The following is a 21,026-nucleotide window of genomic DNA, read 5'->3' on the forward strand; positions in this document are numbered from 1 at the left end:
TCCCTCTTGACGCAGCAGCTGCCTCAAGAGGGAAGAGCGTCGGGCGGGAGCCGGCAGGGCAGTCCTGCACACGTGCGCACTCCCCAGCTGCTAAGGAGCAGCCGAGGAGTGCGCGCGTGCGCAGGACTGCCCTGCCGACTCCCGCCAGACGCCACCCACTGATTTTCCAGCGTATAAGACGACTGGGCGTATAAGACGACCCAACTTTTGAGGTGATTTTCATGGGTTAAAAAGTCGTCTTATACGCCGGAAAATACGGTATTAAAATTAATACACTGAACTTCTGGGTTACCATGACATGCCAAAAGCCTAATTTAAAATGATTGCAGGTTGACATCACATTAGTTTATCGTAATGAGAATAAAATAACCTGAAGCTTTCAGTTTTATTTCTAATTAATCTGTTTCAAGTTAATCAGAAGTTAGGACATAAGGCCAAATTGCAATTAAATGTGATTTATTGACATATAACAATTCCATAATACATTGATTGATGCTGGTTTATTTCAAATAAATCATACCTAAGATTAATAAAAAATATTGGAATTAATCACCGGAGGCTGTTAATGGTTGGGCAAATGACAGAAAAGCCAAAGCGGGAATGAGCATTTGAGCCCATGATGCATTTCCTGTCATGTCCAGGAATCAGCTTCTGGCACTATACATTTGTTATTGGGTGCTATGGTTACTTTAAAAAAAAGTGGATGTAAGATTGGACTTTAAAGGCAGAGTCAATATGAATAGGCCTTGTGAGGGAGTTTTAAATATTCTCATTATAGTGTAAACAGGGATATACAAAAACAAAGAATCAAAACTCTTTTGATTCTAAACTTTAAAATCTACAGCATCCATTTTATAGAGCCTTCATGAGATTCAACCAGCACTCCCACAGGGAAAAAAATCATCACACTGGACTTGTACAACAATCCATTGTTTGAATGTACTTTTAACAACATGGGATCACATCATGACGAATCATAACACCATTCCATCATAGGCTGGCAGCATAGTAAGACAGAAACCAGATACTCTTAACTAAGACTTTTCTTTCCGTAGCTAAGTCTCATCCTGAAATTTTACTTTCAAATTTCTGTAGCTACTTAAAGGATTACTATAATTCCTTCTTCATTAAAAAAAAAGTGATATTCTACCATAATAAGTTATGCTTCCTTCGGGATTATAAACTAGCTGAGTCCTTGGAGATTTTCATTATTTCCCATCCCAAACAAATCTGATTACAGTAATTTTTAAACCTCAGAGGTGTCACGGCTTTTCTGGTCCTACTCATTTTCTTCTGGGTGAGTTCAGACTAAAGAAGGAACTCAATTAAGCAAGACCATCATTAAGTATGACAAATACCTCAAAGTCAAAAGAATGGAAAACAATGTCTTGAAATCACAGAACCAAAGTATACATTGCAAAGGAAAATGAAAGAAAGGCAAAAAATAAATATATACATAATACTTTGCAATTTGGTGGAAATATCAGACTAATCCCATATATATACTCAATTCAGTCTGCTGGCAGCCGGGAAGTCAGCAGAAGTACTGCATTCTAACCACTGCGCCACAAAGGATCTTATATTCCTTGGAACAACAAAGAGGATTATTTCCTGAAGCAAAATGAGAACTAGGAAATTCACATTTGACCAATTTAACTATGCATGCATAAAAATCCCACTTAACTGTAATGATCCACCTAATTTGAAAAGGGGGCCTATTTAATATAGCAGTATGGATGGAGTGGAAATGGAGAATATTGCATAAATAGAGGTCAGCCTTATTATCTTCTTTTTCTTTTAAAAAAAACAACAACCCAGGTCTATATTTGTAAGAAGTAAAGTTGTACTGGTGAAGCTATTGGTTGTGTTTGCAATTAAATATATTTACTATAAGGTAAATAACAGTTACAATTGGGATTGGCAATTTGGTTGTCAAGCAAAAGGGTCAGTAAGTAAAATTGCAACTGTGCTTATCTTCCTTCAGCTTTACTTTACATACCTGCAAAGATTATAAATGTAAGAATTAGTCATAAACTTACTTTTTACATTGTAATTACTATCATAATTGAAAACAAAATCTTTAAACAAAACAGTTGCTAAACAAGGACTACTTGTGCAGTTGTAAATGAAAGTTTATGTAACTGCAAAATAGCAAGTTGTGTAATACTGAATTTATCTTCATTGGTGAAGAAGCATAAAATAGCTTCTTCATCCACACATTTGGGAATTGTGGCATACAGAATCTTAGAATCCTAAACTTGTGATTGTGTTTCTTGTAATTCAATTTTTTTTTCTGAATGTGGAATATAAATTTTTAACAGTGCATATATAAAAAGTCTAGTTTATCAAATGACACATCTAATCTTTTCAGAAATGTTTGGTTACAAATATTTAAAGAAAAGAAATACATGCCTAATTCCAGATATCAAACTCATAATATATTATGATAATTTAAAATTAATGCCAGTTCTTCTGAACCATTTAAGATTTTTCCCCCCTAGCTTCTCCTGGAATGCTTTCTTTCAGACTGGGACTACTAACTATTACATCTAATTGTAAAAGCTTGGTTTTATTTATTTTTCTTATTAATCAAATCTGTGTAGCTGTCCATCTTACAAAAAGCAATTCTGAGCAACCTACAAGAATCAAGTAAAACAACGAGTATAAAAACAATTAGTTGTTCATTACAGCAAAGGTCTCATCACCAAAGTCAATTAATGCTTGCCCAGTATAGTTTTGCTGATGGTTTTCCACCAAGAATTTTAAGAAGACGTCAAGGGAATCTTGCGCTTGAATATAAACTGACTAAAGTTCATATATAACTAATAAAAAACACATTAAAAAGCCTCACACATATACAAAGGCACAAAAACAACTCCTTTCAGGCAAGAAGGAATAAAAATAACTTTGAAAGATTCTAAAGCAATTGTCTAATATCTAATCTTGATTTAGAACATTGTTATTACAAAACAACAAATATTCTCCTTAGAAAATCTACAGTTCAGAATTATTTTGTGGAATCACATTAAGGAAACGAGAAGCAGTCAAGAAGATCAATAGTTTCACAGATTGATGTTTTTAAGTTTATTCAGCTTTATTTCAGTTATTCAGGTTAAAAGAAACTATGAAATCCAGTTCTCTTTAACAAAGATTTAAAATACCAAATTATATCTCTTTCCAATTTACATATTTCCTTTCACTTGGTCACTGTTATCACAATAGTAGGCAATACAAGTCACTCTTGATGAAATGACATTTTTGAAAATAGTCTGAGGGCTAGATACCCTCATTTAATATTTATAATTGAAAAACAAAAGAATAGAATTTCATGTTCCTACCGCATCAAATTCTGCTTGATCATCTTCAGGGAGGTCTTTTGTTTCATAAACATCAGGCTCATTCCTGGCCTGAAAAACAATAATGAGGAAAAAATCAGAATATTAATCCAGATTCTGAAAGGACCTACTACAATAGCATTTCCTTTTAAAAAATCTACCATTAATAATGGTATGAATTAACTCTTTTTATCTAAAGAACTAAAATCAGAGAACTTAACAATATGGACTACACTTAAAGTTAAGTAATAGGTTTTCCAAACTTTTCTTTTGTAAGATCTTTGTATATTTTTATTTTTAACTATCTTATGTTTTATGTTGCCCAGAGGCAGGATAGACTTGGGAACCTTAAAAATAAATAAATCCCACATACCGGCCCAAAGAATATTTATTAGCCCATTCACAACTTAAAGCAGCTGTTCTGAATTATTCAGCCCTTAATAAAACCTTTTCAATAAGTAAAGATTCAAAGGGAAGAATTCAAGGGGGATTAATGAACCTGACTAAATTGCATGTATAATCTACACACTTATTTGTGGTGTTTCCTTACTTAGAAAATACAGTGATGGTTAAATCAGTACTTGATATTATCACTTCTGCTGTTCAGAACCAGGCCTATAAACTCCAGCAGAATCACAAACTATTGGCCTCATCACTATTAAATCAACTCAGGCAACAGGGTTCATAGTCATTAGCAAAAGGCATGGTGGAGTAATTAAAAAAAACTCTCAGCAGAAAAATGTACATACTGTGATCATCTCTGGTGCAATAAGAAATATATACGAGGGCAATTTGGAAATAAACTTCCATTTGATTATCAATGACAGACACTCGCAGATACAGAACTTTTTATTATGCACATTAGAAAACTACAATGTAGTTTGTACAATGTAAGGTATAAACTACATTATGACATAATCGCCATTCAAATTGAGGCACTTGTCATAACGTCTTACAAGATTTGAAATTCCTTAGTAGTAGTCGCTCGGCACCAAATCTGGGCTATGGGTGTGTGTGTGTGTGGGTGTGTGTGTGTGATCAAAAATATCCCAAATGGAACTGCTTCAAAAGTTCTTGGGTGCGCCTAGCGGTGTGCGGGCGAGCATTATTGTGAACCAACACCACACCGGAAGTGGTGCCATATAAAATCCCGCCAAATGTGAAGGTGCAAAAGGAGTGCTAGTGAAGTTCATGGAGTGTGGTTTGACCATCAATTCAGACCTCTAGTGTGAAACATTATGAAAACTCAGGCGAGCCATCCATAACAAGCGTCCGGGGCATGCTGACTTCCGGTGTGGTGTTGGTTCACGATAATGCTCACTCGCACACTGCTAGATGCACCCAAGAACTTTACTTTTGAAGCAGTTCCATTGGGATGTTTTTGAGTGCCCAGTAGAACAAAATGTTGCTCAAATGTGAGCAGTAAGGTCGCATACCTGCAAAAATATGGGAAAAGCAAATGAGGGGAAATTCTATATGTAGTGAAAAATGAAACATTCTGCAAATCAGCTTTTGACAATAAGAAACCATATTATTTCAGAATAGCCCTCTAACAAAAAAAATACCACAATGTCTGAATTAAACAACAACAACCGACTGGGTTAGGCAGAACTCATTCAGTTTTACCCTATTAAAGCCCTGCTGGTTGCTAGCATATTTCCTAAAATATAAAGTAGCCTTCCCTAACACTGTACATTTTAAAAAAATATGGAATCCACATAGTTTAATCAACTTTTAATTCATTTTTGGTACAACATACAGACTAAACAAAGCTGTTTGGTTAGCAATGTTTATTCTAGCTAGGTGTTGGCTCTCCAGAATCTCAAGAAGAGAAGGCCTTTCCCATTTCCTGCTATGCAAGCTAACTGAAGCTGCCAGGGACTGAATGCAGAATCTCCTGTGTGCAGAGTAAGCCGTTAACCAGTAAGCAAATAATCCCTCACAAATGCTGAGTTACTCCAATGACAGGACAAAATAGAGAGATGTTGCTACAGGGCATGGAATGTGTGCCATCCCTTAGGGTTCCTGTCCACTTCAGATAAAATACCCATAAAGTGTCTGCACCTTAGGTTACATCCTTCTATGTGACACTTGACATTTTTTAACTGAGACAAGCACAATTTATTGATTATTGTCAGCAACTAACAGCAGCAGCTTTTCATTCTCTCATACTCTGCATTTAAGACATTGGAACAAAAGTATCCCTCTGTATTGTCATCACACTTGTCTTTAGAGAAAGGTGCCATGGGATTTGCACACCATGTTATCACTAATAGATACTAATTCAACTATATTTTATCACCTTGGCAGTGGGGGAAAAAGCCAGAGAGAAGTGTAAAGTATTTGGTGTGGGGGGGGGGGAATGTGGGAGCGAGGAAAAGACTCTAAGAAACATTTTGCTTATACTTCCTATGTTTGTGTCAGCTCTACAATGAGTTGGTAGTTTGCACCAACGAAATCACATGCAACATTCCATTATTTCCATTACGGCTCTTTTTCACCTAACTCTAAACACAAGTTTAATTAGTCCAGATATAAAGAACGGCCAACAAGACACCCAGAGCCTTGCATTCTGAAAAGCGTGGGAAACGAGCTGGCAACCTCTGTCCTCCAGAATTATCAAGGTCTAAATCACCTTAGCAGAGGGCGAAGGACCCTGCTTCGGATGCACGATGTGCATGAAGGAAGGAAATAAAACACGACCGCACAATCTTCCTAAATACCTTTTAATTTACTCAATACTCCCTGCTCTTTCTGCAGGGGATCCCCACCTTGTCTGCACAACCTCAGGGGCACTCCTTTCTTAACGGCATCCCGGCATCCAGATACAAACCTCCTTTGGAGATCAGGCTGAGGTTTGGGCTTCCCTTAAACCTCTCTAATCTCAGCCAAGACGAAGGAGCTCCACTCCCTGGCGCGAATCAAAAGCCCCATTTTTATGCTCAGGTGCTCCTCTTCTCTTCATCCAGCCATCCCGCATCCTGCAGCCCCCCCTATCTCCAGTTCCTGTCCGACCCCACCCTTTTCCTCTCCCTAGGCGCGGTTCGTGCTCCTCCATCCTTAACGCGGCACCAGTCTCCCCCCCGCCCCCACTCCTTTCTCCCCGCAGGGGCTTCTCTCACGCCACTCACAATGCCGGGCAGGTCCGCATACTTGGGGTCGGCCATAGCCAGGTGCAGGGATGGGTTGAAGCCACCTAGGCCGGTGAGAGGCAGAAAAGCCAAGTATCGCGAGAACAACCGAGAGACGCGATGGAAACACTGAAAGGCTTTTTGGGGGGGGGGTTTGCCGCGCTATGCTTTCTGGGAGCTGTAGTCCTGGAGGCAAGGAAGTAATTTAGTCATCCGCTGCTGGATGAAGAACGCTTAGTTTACTTTAGTCATTACTGGGCATGTTCGTAGCATACGCTAGCGTATTTCTCCAGGGTTGATTTTAATTTTGTTTTCCTTTCAGGCTTCCAAAGCACAGAAGAAGCTTCCCATCAAAGTTAAAACCAGACATTCCAGGGAAAAAGGGATTTCTGATTTTTATTATTAGTAATTGGATTCTAATTGGGATTTTTCTTTATTCAAGGTTAATGTAATCATTTTAATTGCTTTTAATTTTTGTAATTGTTGTATTGTTTTTTTAAAAAAAACCTTGTGAACCGCCCTGAGTCCTACGGGAGAAGGGCAGTATATAAGTTTAATAAATAATAATAATAATAATAATAATAATAATAATAATAATAATAATAATAATAATAATAATAATTGGCTATTATTAGCCTTTATGTCCTGGTGTTTTTTATTTTTTTATTTTTGTGCTTGAGTTTTCATTTATTTAGTGTTCTAATTCTTCTACATCTACAAGAAAAGTACCCAACTTTTTAAAAACAAATACATTTAAGGTTTATAAAATAATGTGCCTATTTTTCCCAAAATCATTTAAAAGGGGTGAAGAGAAACAAATACAGTACTGTATATCGTGTGTGCACGCGTGAAGATTTTTCAGAAGTAACAGGAACAATATAAAAATTTGGAACTGTGGTCTTCTAGTCCAACACCCCCCTCCCCCCCCCCCTCAAGCAAAAGACCCTACCATTCCAGACAAATGACTGTCTAATCTCTTCTTAAAAACCCCTGATGATGAAGCACAACTTCTGGAGGCAAGGTATTCCACTGATAAATTGTTCTCAGTGACGGAAATTACTTCTTAATTCTAGTTTGGCCCTTTCCTTGCTAAGCTTCCATCTATTACTTTTTATCTCAACCTCAGGTGCTTTCGATAATTGTTGATCCCCTTCTCTCTGTGACAACCCCTCAGACTGCAATCAAATCACCTCTGGACTGCTATCAAGTCACCTGTAGTCCTCTTTATTAGATATTCCCAGTTCTCACAAATGTTCATTGTACAATTTAACCCCTAGTCCCCTAAGCATTTTTGTTGCTTTGCGCTCTTTCTGGCTTCTCAACATCTTTTTTGTATCGTAGTGACCAAAACTGGATGCAGTATTCCAGGGGTGGTCTTACCACTGCAGTGTTTGCCCTTGTTTCTTCCTAGGGCTGGGAGAAAGTAATTGGTCTAAAGTTAGCCACCTGGCTTTGTGCCTAAAGTACAACTAGAGCTCAGGATCTCCCAGTGCCTAGCCTGGTGCCTTAACTAGAAGACCAAACTGGTTATCTTAGACTGCTCGCATCTCAGAGTCCTGGTGGACAATCACTTAAATTTGAATGAGCAGTGTGCTGCAGCTGCCAAAAAAGCCAACACAGTGCTAGGCTGCATTAACAGAGGGATAGAATCAAGATCACGTGAAGTGTTAATACCACTGTATAATGCCTTGGTGAGGCCACACTTGGAATACTGCATCCAGTTTTGGTCACCACGATGTAAAAAAGATGTCGAGACTCTAGAAAGAGTACAGAGAAGAGCAACAAAGATGATTAGGGGACTGGAGGCTAAAACATATAAGGAACGGTTGCTGGAATTGGGTATGTCTAGTTTAATGAAGAGAAGGATGAGGTGGGACATGATAGCAGTGTTCCAATATCTCAGGGGCTGCCACAAGGAAGTCAAGTTAAGTCTCCAAAGCACCTGAAGGCCAGACAAGAAGCAACAGAGGGAAACTAATCAAGGAGAGAAGCAACCTAGAACTAAGGAGAAACTTCCTGACAGTTAGAACAACTAATCAGTGGAACAACCTGCCTCCAGAAGCAGTGAATGCTCCAACACTGGAAGTTTTTAAGAAGAGACTGGACAGCCATTTGTCTGAAATGGTATAGGGTTTCCTGCCTGAGCAGGTGGTTGGACTCGATGACCTCCAAGGTCCCTTCCAACATTATTATTATTATTATTATTATTATTATTATTATTATTATTATTATTATTATTATTATTATTATTATTATTATTATTATTGAAGGGAAAATGGGGACTCCGCAAATTGGACCCTCTTCAGGACAGGTTTGCTCAGAGAAAAGCCTGTTTTCCCAGGCTGGTATATAACTAAATTGTACTAACTTTAAGTACTTTTTAAAAGTATATATTGCTCATGAAGTTTCTATCTAATCATTTCCAACTTCAGCATTTCTCAACCTTGGCAACTTGAAGGTGTGTGGACTTCAATTCCCAGAATTCCTAGCAAGCAGGCTGGCTGGAGAATTCTGGATGGCCACATATTCAAATCCATTCCTCCCAAATATTCCACATCCATCCTCACTGAACTGTTGTTTTGTTTCAGATGCCCATCATCACCTTTAACTTTTTCTTTCCTTCCCACTTTGCTTTTTCTTGATCCTTCTGCAGATCTTGAGCATTTAAATTTTCTCCAGATTGTGTCCATGTTTTTTTATAAATTGTCTGTAGGATGTTAAAAATAAACTGCAGTGTATAATTATGAGCCCCGGACAAATCTGTCGATATCAATATCAGTCCACGGGTTTCAAGGGATGTCCTTTGTATATATGACATGGGCCTATGATCCCAATAAGCAGTTAGCTCGCATTGGGTGTGAATAGCCAGCATAGTTTGTATGTCCCACTGATTAGTGATATAAAACAGCCTTAACAGCTTTAGTAGGGCCCTTTCTTCACTATTCACTCAGTTGCTCCTACCATGATGCATGCAGAATACTTACAAAAATGCTGCTAACATGGGATGTTCTTGCTTTGACAACAGATGGAAATGTAGCCATCTTTTCTCTTTCGCTTTTAGAGTTAGATGATGCCAGGATGGGGGATGTGGATAAGAGTGCAGTTAGTCATAACAACAATAACTTAGTCGTGGGAATCAAGGTTATTGCGCCCAGAGCTGATAAAGATTTGGTAGGCTGGAGAGCTGGGGAGCAAGCCCGCCTTCAAGCTAATTGGGGAATGTGATTTATGACTGTTAATTGGAGGAGGGAATTGTGCTTTGCTACTTTGTGCCCAGGGGAGGGGAATTCAGTTTTTGGCTTTAACTAAGTAGCGCCGATACTTTGCTTCTCGAATAAAAGGTTCTTTAAGGTAAACAATGCCTTGAAGTTCTTTTAAAGAGTTTCATCTGTTGGAACCATGACATTCAACCAAAAACTCCAATTTTTTCCTAACTATCTTGGGTTCCCAAGCCCAAGTCTCTGTCCCTAGAATTGAGGGATAAGCCGACAAAGATTCAGGGAAGATCTCAGCATGGAGAAAGAAAGAGCACCTGAAACCAGTACCCCGGCAGTGGCTGCTACCCCAGAGAGAGGAGCGACAGCCAGCGTACTGGTGGAGAAGGAACTTTTTCAGGTGTCCCAGCTGGGGGCAAAGCCCAAGCCACAAGGACAGCTGATCTGGTCATCGGAATGGACCCTACCCAGTAGAGACTCCAGACACCTCAAGATGGATTTGCCACCATCAAGTGCTTCAAAGGCGGACAAGGTTGAGCTGCAAAGAGGGGATTCCCACATGTCGCGTTCCCCTGACCAGTGGAGAACCACGAAATTGTCTACTGCTGAGGACTCAGGTGAGTGGAAGTACCTGTCCGCAGCACGTAGTAAGTCAGTGGAGACGTTGGTGGAAAGATTTGAGGAGCTAGAGATGAACAGTGAAGAACAACATTCCTGTTCCCCATACGTGAGCAATCATGATGATCAGCAAGGCAGCCACCAACTCCTACCAAGGGGAACCCCCAGTCCCCCCTGTGCAGATCAGGCAGCCTCCCCATCCTCGAAGCCACTGACCATGGCCTCCAGCCCTGTGGGGAGAGACAGCTCCAGTTGTCGCCCCTCCAAAACCCAGATCACCGCTGACGGGATAAGATCCTGAGCCATCACTGGGACAGTCAAACCCCGGATCAATGTGCTTACCAGCCATCCAGCCTGGGGCCTGTACAACAAAGGGGAATGTCGCAGCCTCCCCAGGTGGGAAGGCAGCAGTCGCTGGGGGTGGCTGCAGCCAAGCTGGGGGTGGCTGCAGCCCCTGCATGTGCAGCAGCAGATGGGGACCTCCCAACAACCGGGGATGATGCAGCCACCAGGGAATCAGCAAACACTGGGAGCACTGCAGCAGTGGTGGGGCTGGCCGCCACCTCCGAATGTGCAGCAATTGCTGAGGGGCCTGCAACCAATGGGGATCCAGCAACAACTGCCTCCGGGGCTGCAGGAGGACCTGCAGCAACTGGGGGCACCACAACCCCCCGCAGGCACGCAGCAATGGGGATGGCAGCAGGCCCCGCCCATGCAGCAACTGCTGGGAGGTGCTCAGCAACTGGGGGTGCCATTACAGCAGCTGCTGAAAACGGTGGGGGTCATACACAAATTAGGGGTGCCACAGCCGCCAGCAATGCAAGAACAGCTGTTCTTGCATTGCAACAGCCCCTGGGCGTGCAGCAACCACCGGGAAGCTTGCAGCAACTGGGGATGCAGCAGCCGCCATGGGGGGGAGCAACAATTGGGGATGCAACATCCACAGTGGGGAGGCCAGCAACCACTGATGGCGGCACCTCTCCACCTTTGATGGAGACCCGGAGAAGCTGATCTTTTTCCTCAGTCAGGTGTGCTCTCACTTGAACTGCTGTGCCTATTTCTATCCGAACCCAGCCGTTATGGTTGACATGATTGCGCCCAGCTTGGAAGGAGAAGCATCCGAGTGGCTGAACAATTTATATAACGAGCAAGCACCCGAGTTAGAGGACCCCCATCTCTTCCTCCTAGGACTGAGAGCAAGGTTCGAGGACCCATCCATTGCCCTCAAAGCGGAGGAGCAAGTCCACAAAATAAAAGAAGCCGGCAGGCCTGCACTGGAATACGTACGAGAGTTTTGCAAGATAGCTGGCCAAATAGAGAGGTGGCCCAAGCAATCCCTAGTCCATCACTTTAAGGAGGGACTAGATGGCCACCTCTCCCAGGCTTGTATCTATCGAAGATAAAGGTAAAGGTTTCCCTCTCCAGTCGTGTCCAATGCTTATTTCTGTGTCTTGGTCAAGGGAGCAGGTGTTGTCTGAAGACACTTTCTGTGGTCGTGTGGCCAGCATGGCTATCTGCCCAAGGCACATGGAATACATGTTACCTTCCCACTGAAGTGGTACCTATTAATCTACTCACATGTGCATGTTTTTGAACTGCTAGGTGGGTAGGAGCTGGGCAAGGTGCTCAGTTCTTGAACTTGGGCCATAGCTTTCCAGCTGACAATCTCAAGATCCTTTAACTACTAAGCTACTGCTGCCCCCTCAAAAACTATTGAAGAGGATAGCTAAATGCCTGCAGAGTTTGAAGGAGGGGGTCCAGCTCTGCATTCCCAAACCAGCCTATTGTTTTCAATTGCAAGGCTGGACACTTTCCCTCAAATTGTGTCTTATAGTAACAGTATGCTTATCTTCCCGTGCAGCCAACATCTATCTGGGCAACACATACTCCTTAGCCTTGTGCTGCAAAATAATAATAATAATAATAATAATAATAATAATAATAATAATAATAATAATAATAATAATAATAAAGTTGGAAGGGACCTTGGAGGTCATTTAGTCCAACCCCCTGCTTAGGCAGGAAACCTTATACCATTTCAGGCAAATGGCTGTCCAGTCTCTTCTTAAAGACCTCCAGTGTTGGAGCATTCACCACCTCTGGAGGCAGGTTGTTCCACTGGTTAATTGTTCTAACTGTCAGGAAGTTTCTCCTTAGTTCTAGGTTGCTTCTCTCCTTGACTAGTTTCCATCCGTTGCTTCTTGTCCTGCTTTCAGGTGCTTTGGAGAATAGCTTGACTCCCTCTTCTTTGTGGTAGCCCCTGAGATATTGGAACACTGCTATCATGTCACCCCTCACCCTTCTCTTCATTAAACTACACATACCCAATTCCAGCAACCGTTCTCTATATGTTTTAGCCTCCAGCCCCCTAATCATCTTTGTTGCTCTTCTCTGTACCCTTTCTAGAGTCTCGACATCTTTTTTACATTGTGGTGACCAAAACTGGATGCAGTATTCCAGGTGTGGCCTTACCCAAGCATTGTAAAGTGGTATTAGTACATCACTTGATCTTGATTCTATCCCTCTGTTAATGCAGCCTAGCACTGTGTTGGCTTTTTTGGCAGCTGCAGCACACTGCTGGCTCATATTGAAGTGATTGTCTACTAAGACTCCGAGATCCCTCTCACAGTTACTACTATTGAGCAAGGTACCACCTATACTATACCTATGCATTTGATTTTTCCTGCCTAAGTGTAGAACCTTACTTTTTTCACCATTGAATTTCATTTTGTTAGATAGTGCCCAGTGTTCGAGTCTCTCCAGATCATTCTGTATCTTAAGCCTATCTTCTGGAGTATTGGCTATTCCTGCCAGCTTGGTGTCGTATGCAAATTTGATGAGTTCCCCATCTATCCCCTCATCCAAATCATTAATGAAGATGTTGAAGAGCACTGGGCCCAGAACAGAGCCCTGGGGCACCCCACTACACACTTCCTTCCATGTAGATGCGGTTCCATTGAGGACCACACACTGAGTATGGCCTGTCAGCCAGCTACGAATCCATTTGGTGGTAATGCTATCTAACCCACATTTTTCTATCTTATCAAGTAGTAGGTTGTGATCTACTTTATCAAATGCCTTACTGAAGTCCAAGTAAATTATATCTACAGCATTCCTCTGGGCCAAAGCTGGTATTGATGAAAAGGAGAATAATGATGATGGTTATCTCATCAGTCTTTACCCTTTCCTCAGCCACCTTCAGTAGGATTAGAGACCTTGCTTGTATCTCGCAGAGTGTGGCTTTGCTGCAAGTCAGGAAATAATACAAAATGTACTCTGCGGTATACAGGGGGTGCATCTTTTATGCTGTTATAATATTAATAATTCATTATGCCTTTTTATTAGGTATATGCACCTAATCCATTTGAACATCCTTATTGTAAACCCTAAATAATTCATTAGGCAGATTTGTTGTAAGTTGTAAGAATGAAAGGTGAATATGCTCCAACACGATAGCAAGAGGATATGTTAACAGTGAATTACTAATGACAAATAAGCTGCCCATTATTTGTAGAGTTTTAAATTTCCACATGACTTTTAAACAATTGACTCTGCAGCTTTATATCTATTTACTTGAGGGGGGAAAGTTCAGTCAAACTGAAAGGCCATAAATGGAACTCTAAAAAATTAATTCTGATTTAATATTTTAAAACTTGTTAAAACATTAAACATTTAGAACTTTTAAAACATTTCTGTATCTCTTTTAATGTTACTTATTTGGGTTGATTTCTTTTCATTTTTTTGGATCGTGAGATGCTTTGATTGTTCTTGGAATGGAACTACAGGATAGAAAATAAATATTCATGCAACGTTCTGCTTATCTGGAAAATCTTTTCATGTTTCACTATGAAAGTCTTAATTCAGTGGAAATATAAGGCATAAAGAATGTAAGAAATAGGCCTATATGTACCCTGAGTTTCCAAGCATGGTGCTCACTGATGTGGGAAGTCAGCCCCACCCCCACCCCCCACAGAGAAAGAAATATTTTTGGAAATATTTAAAAGACAGAATATATTTCCCTAAAGGATTTAAAGGCAGAAACCAACCCCCACCCCAAGTCTCTCTGTCCCAAACAGAAACCAAGTCTGCAGAATTGCAGATGTGATAATCTTGTCAGAAAGACTGGAGTCAGGAAACTGGGATTAGGAAGAAAGATCCCTATAATTAACACAAAAAATCTAAGAGTCATCAGCCACACCCCCAGGGAAGCCGGATATGACCTTTGGGACATAATAGGATTAACCCACCACCATCAGAATAAAAGAAAGACACACTCAGACTCAGGTCAAAGTTCATGCCACAGGAACAACTCCAAACAAAAGGCTCCAGAGAGTATAAAAACCCACTCCCTACATGTGCTCACTCTCTTTTCTTCCAGAGCCATATTTCTATCTGGCTCTCCTCTTCAATAAACTTTAACCTTCTTTCTAAAGCAGTCACCATGTTGTTTATTCCCAGCTTGGACTGAACGATGATGAAGACTTTTCCTTCAACACTGGCACCAAAGGAAATCTGCCTTATTACATGTAGGTCTTTCCTGCTCCACCAGAACATTTAACAATATGCCTGAATTTTAATTTAAAAAAAAACAACAGGAAATTGTCATGTAGCAAAGCATAATATTAATATTCACTATAACCTTTAATGTTAAAAACATATTAGATTCTACGTAGGCTTCATGTTTTCAAACAATACAAATGTCAAGTGGCTGCTGAGCCAGTGATGGGAATGACAGTGCAGGGATTAGAAAGATGCAATGGAGATCATCTTCACTCATTTATCTTTGGTAAGTCTATGCTTTATCATCAATCATGTCTCCCCTAGTGGCCAATTTATGAAAAGGAAAGCCCCACAAGCATTGTCAGAAAGTGCCTGTAAAATTCCTGATGGATTTCAAATAATATTTGGGGAACCATATTTGTGTATGTGTCTACCCTCATATCAGAGCTGACTCCTGGCAACTGCCTGGACAAATTCCTGTAGTTTTATTGATAAGATTTTTTTTTCTAAAGTGGTTTGTGCCCTTGCCTCCTTCCTAAGGCTGAGAGAGAATTATTGGCCCAAGGTCACCCAGCCAGCTTTGTGCCTAAGGTGGAACTAGAATTCACCCTCTCCCAATTTCTACCTGCTGCCTTAATCAGTATACCAAACTGGCTCTTGGAGAACCATATGCATTTCCTGTAAATATGCATGTGTGTATACACATTGTGAAGCTGTACAAGTACAAGGTTTTGCATCCGTGCAGGAGCGCATACGAAACATTTATTCAATTGTTAGAGGAACTGCATCTCTTATCAAATTCACATGACTGCTGTTAAACTGCTTGTTAAGTTCTTAGTTCGGTTAGGCATTGACAGGCAGAGCGGTGAAACAGCAAGCATGTTTATTAACTAACAACAGAAGCAGCCCTAGAGGCTGCTTAACAGCTATATATACAGTTCGCCTCTAGGCGGCAACCAATAGGTTCAAAGTAAAATTTTCCCGCCCAAAACATAATTAACAGCTTGGAGACAGACAGTCTGGGTTGCAGTAACAAAAACTGTTAAGCAGTCCTTCACTTAAGAACAGCAATTAAGGTCATACATTGTGCAACTGAATTCAGCACTTGAGGCCAATACATTACACTGCTCATGGCTATTTTCACGTGCATCTCCATACAGTATATAGCTACTTCACTTTCCTAATGAAAAAATTAAAATAAAACCAAGCATCTCTTTTGAAGGTTTTGTAGAGCTCTCTTTCTGCACACATGTTTTGTACTATTTACAGTATACGTTCACTATAGACATACACAAATATAAACTTATATGTGATATAGATAGGATTAAAGCATTTCTCCAATTAAGTCTCCAGAGCTTCCTTCATGATGTGTACAATGTACAGATGTCTTGTGCTCCTTACTTACTTAATTGTTTCTAATTTGCAGCATTCTCATTGAAGCCTAGTACTACTTGTGCTAAATTGGTCTTTACTAGGTAAGCATTTCATCATTTTAACATTCTAAATCTCTTAGAAACAAGTATGTATCAATTAAAAATATGTAAAATGATTAAAATATAGTTCTCAAACTTCTTTTGGGGATATAATTAATAGTTGTGGTTACCTTTTTTATTGTCCATTTGTTTACACATTAAGCACTGCTGCAATGGAACTTTTTCTAAGGCTTGCTAGCAAATGAAAGCATCCAGTGGCTTCTGGTCTTAAACTCGGGAGCAAAATCCCTTAAATAGAGTGTGATTTCCTTTTGAGGGCCACATAGGATGGACTTTGTAATACTTGAAACATGGTTTCTGTAGTACTGTTGTATTGGCTAACTAATATGGATTTTCTTGTATTTTAAATTTGCTTTTTTAATTGTACTGAAAGCCTTAACCTTCAGGAAAAGCCATGTTAGTTAGCCAGTGCAACAGTACTACAAAAACCATGTTTTTTTATTGAAAAGTTTTAACATACATTTTATCTTTAACAATCCCCCCTCCCCCTCCCCTACCCATCCCTCCCTACCCCTCCCCCCCTCCCGCCCTCCCCCCCCGACTTCCCAGAGCTAAGTACAAGGTATAAAAACAAAAAACAATCATGAACATCCATATGCTAACAACAATAAACTCTTAAATCTATCGCTCTCTAGCTCATATAAGATAACTACAAGCACTATTAATATTAAATATTAAAAAAGAAAGAAAAAAGAAAGGAAGACTTATTCAAATGCTAAGTGAAACTTTTTAGTCCTATATTTGTTCTGGATATAATCAATCCATTTTTTCCACTCTATAATATAACGTTCTTGCGAGTGATCTTTCAAATAAGCCGAGATCTTTGCCATCTCTGCCAGGTCAGAAACCTTTAAAGTCCATTCTTCTATAGTCGGCAGTTCCTCCTTCTTCCAATATTGACCTATTAAGAGTCTTGCTGCTGTAATTAAGTTCAACATCAACTTAGTGTCCACAACCGTAGCATCTGTAATTATACCCAACAAAAAAAGTTGCGGACAAAACTTTATCCTTTGCTTGAAAATCTTCTGCATATTCCACCAAATTTTTATCCAAAAAGCCTTAACCTTTTTACAAGTCCACCATATGTGAAAATATGTTGCATCTTCGTCACCACACCTCCAGCATTTGGGCTGATAATTCGGATACATACTTGCAAGCTTTTTAGGATCTAAATGCCATCTATAAAACATTTTATAAAAGTTCTCTCTTAAATTTTGAGCTTGTGTAAATTTTACGTTCCTCACCCAGATCTTTTCCCACGTGTCCATTGTAATAACTTCTTGGATGTTTTGGGCCCATTTTATCATACAATCTTTAACAAGTTCTGTTTCTGAGTCAATTTCTATCAATGCAAGATATATCCGTTTGATATGTGCTGGACCCTGATTTCTAATTTGCTTTATCAAATTTTCATCAGTCATTGTAAAACCAGTTTTCTGATCTTCTTTCCACCTGGCCCGTAGCTGAATATATTGAAACCAAGTTTGAACAATCTTCTCATCTTGTAAGAGGTTGTACGGTTTCAGACACCAGACATTTCTTTCCAGACTTAAAATCTCCTTATACGTAGTCACATCATGTTTAAAACCAACATTTATATTTTCTATTGCGTGTTTTGGGATTGCCCACAATGGTATCTTACAGTCTAACTTATGTCTATACTTCTCCCAAACTCTCAACAATGCCTGTCTTAAAATATGCACTTTAAACACATTATCTACCTTCTTATCATACAACAAATATGCATGCCAGCCAAATAACAAGTCATGGCCCTCAAGATTTAATAATCTCTCTTGTGTCAAATTAATCCAATCACTTATTCCTGCTAACGCAGCAGCTTCATAATATAATTTAAGATTGGGCATTTTAAGACCACCTCTTTCACGAGTATCCTGCATAATCTTAAGTTTAACTCGTGGCCTTTTCCCTGCCCAGACAAATTTATTGATACCTCGCTGCCATTCTTCCAGATTAGAATCTTTCTTAAGAACCGGTATCATTTGAAATAAGAATAAAAATTTAGGCAGGACATTCATTTTCACTGCTGTGATTCGTCCCAACAAAGACAATTGCAATTTTTCCCAACTCTCCATTTCTTTTTGAATTTTCCCCCATAATTTTTCATAATTATTTTTATATAACTTTGTATTAGAGGGCGACAAAAGCACCCCCAAATATTTAACCCTTTTAACAATCTCAAATCCAGTTAATCCTTCTAAGAGAGCCTTTTGCGAAGCTGTCATATTTTTGGCCAGAATTTTAGTTTATTGTATATTAACTTTAAATCCAGAAACCTTCCCATATTGTATTATTATCTCCATCAGGTCCACAACAGAGTTCTCCGGCTGGGTCACTGTAACAACCAGATCGTCTGCGAACGCTCTCAATCTATAATCCTGATCTCTAATTTGTATACCCTTAATTTTTTCCGAATTCCGTATTTTAACCAACAATATCTCCAATGTTAGTACAAATAACAAGGGCGATAACGGGCACCCTTACCTTGTGCCCTTCTCAATATTACAAACTTCAGTCAAACTATTGTTAACTATTATTCTGGCAGTTTGTTTTTGATATAATGCCCTAATTGGTTGCAAAAATTTATCCCCAAAATTCATTTTATCTAAAACTTTCATCAAAAATTGCCAATTCAATTGATCAAAAGCTTTTTCAGCATCTAAAAAGATTAGCGCCGCAGAGATCTGGTTGTTTCTTTCCAAAAACTCTAACACATCAACTATATGCCTCACATTATTTTTCATTTGCCTACCACTAATAAACCCAGTTTGATCCCCATGAATCACCTGTTGCAGAACCCTCATCAGTCTATTAGCCAACACCTTAGCAAATATCTTATAATCTGTATTTAAAAGTGATATCGGGCTATAGTTTTTTACTTGAGTAACATCTTGATCTTCCTTCGGAATCAGAGAGATAAAAGCAGTTCTCCAAGACGGAGGCACCTTTCCCCCTCTCTGAATTATCTGGAACAGTTCCTTTAACGGCTTTATCAACTCCATTTGTAAATTTTTGTAGTAAACCGCAGTCAAACCATCCGTACCTGGCGCTTTATCCAACTTCAATTCCTTAATTGCTGTAAGAATTTCTTCTTCTGTTATCAATTGGTTAATCTCCTCTTTTTGTGCCTGCGTAAGAACCGGGATGCTAGCATTCTCCAAATATACATCAATATCTTTTCCATTAATCTTCTCCTTAGCATATAATTTAGAATAAAAGTCCAGAAAGGCTTCCTTAATAAGATCCTGTTGAAACACAACCTTTCCCTTATGTTCAATTTTATCTATATTAGAAGACCTTTGCTTTTTTCCTTAGTCTATAGGCTAGCCATCTACCTGGCTTGTTAGCATTGCAAAAAGTATTATGCCTAGCAAACCGCAAGTTGGTTGCCACTTGATCCGCCATTAATTTGTCAAATTGTCCTCTTAATAGCTTAATAACCTCCTTAGTCTTCACATCCAATGGGTTCAAAATCAAGGCCTTTTCTTTTCCCCTAATTTCATTCTCCAATTCTTTCCTTCTGGCTTCCAAAGTATGTCTGTGTTTATTATTCATATATATCAACACCCCTCTCATATAGGCCTTGCTAGCATCCCAAACCATGTCCATAGAGGTATCCTTATTCATATTAATTTCAAAAAAATCCTTCATCTGCTGTTTACATTCTTCCACATTTCTCTGATTTCTAAACAAATTCTCATTTACGCGCCACGAGCGCCTATCTCTATTGTCCTTATTAATCTCTAACCAAACTGGACTATAGTCAGAGATAGCTCTTGCACAGATCTTTACCTTCTTAATCCTAGAAAAAAAGTCATTAGTCAGCAAAATAAAATCAATCCTGGAAAAAGATTGATGTCTATCAGAAAAAAAAGTATAATCCTTTTCATGCAGGTGTGTGTCACGCCAAATATCTCGCAATTCCAAATCGTCCTTCATTTCAAAAAAAGATTTAGGCAATCTGGCATGACTCGGAGCACGCTTAAAAGAACCAGCCTTATCCATCTGTACGTCCAAAACACCATTCCAGTCCCCCATAAAAATAAATGATTTGTAATCCATTTGAGTAAGCTTTGTATGAAGTAAACTAAAAAAATCAGCTTGTTGTTGATTAGGAGCATACAGTCCAACTAAAAGCGTTTTTTTGCCTTCTAACAACAAATCTATCATAACATATCTTCCATGCTTATCTGCTTCAATTAATTCCTCTGTTAAAGTACTTTTAACATAAACAACCACTCCATTTTTCTTATTCATCGCAGAGGCAACAAATTGCGTGCCCAACCTTGAGTTCGATAAATACTTTTGGTCCATAACCCTAATATGCGTTTCTTGCAAACATATAACATCAATCTTGAATTGTTTTAAATATTGAAAAACTTTCTTTCTCTTCTGTGGTGAATTTAGTCCATTAACATTCCAAGTTAGAAATTTAGTCGCCATGCTTGGCGTCCCGAAGCTGTTGGAGCACATCTTTAATAGCCCCTCTGTCTCCTTTGGGCCGCGCTCCTCCCACTGCTTCACTGTAAGTACACTTTGAAAGTTCCATAAACTTCTGCTGGTCTTGTTCTTTTATTTGTTTTGCTCGTTTTAAAGCGGCACGCGTCACCCTCTGCTCACCAGCAACAGCCGACGAAGCTATAATTTGATCCCCTCCAGCACCATTCTCCTCTGTCTGTCCACCTTCGGTCTCTTGAGGTTTTCCTTCTCCAGATC

General features: G+C 39.6%; 2 protein-coding genes across 2 annotated transcripts in view; one reads left to right on the forward strand and one right to left on the reverse strand.

Annotated features, from left to right (window-relative positions):
• The window catches only part of DCTN2 (dynactin subunit 2), a 45,558-nt gene extending 38,831 nt beyond the window's left edge, over window positions 1–6,727 (reverse strand). Inside the window, exons 1-2 of the mRNA XM_083356695.1 lie at window positions 6,467–6,727; window positions 3,339–3,407 (exon numbers count right to left, since the gene is read on the reverse strand). Of these exons, the coding sequence (XP_083212821.1) occupies window positions 3,339–3,407; window positions 6,467–6,502 (105 nt within the window). The 5' untranslated portion in view covers window positions 6,503–6,727. The remainder of the gene's footprint in view (window positions 1–3,338; window positions 3,408–6,466) is intronic.
• The window catches only part of ARHGEF25 (Rho guanine nucleotide exchange factor 25), a gene marked incomplete at its 5' end in the record, with an annotated part of 308,962 nt that overhangs the window by 24,539 nt on the left and 263,397 nt on the right, over window positions 1–21,026 (forward strand). The window lies entirely within an intron of this gene.

Source organism: Vipera ursinii (genome assembly GCF_947247035.1).
Source record: "Vipera ursinii genome assembly, chromosome: 2".
Classification (NCBI taxonomy): Eukaryota; Metazoa; Chordata; class Lepidosauria; order Squamata; family Viperidae; genus Vipera; species Vipera ursinii.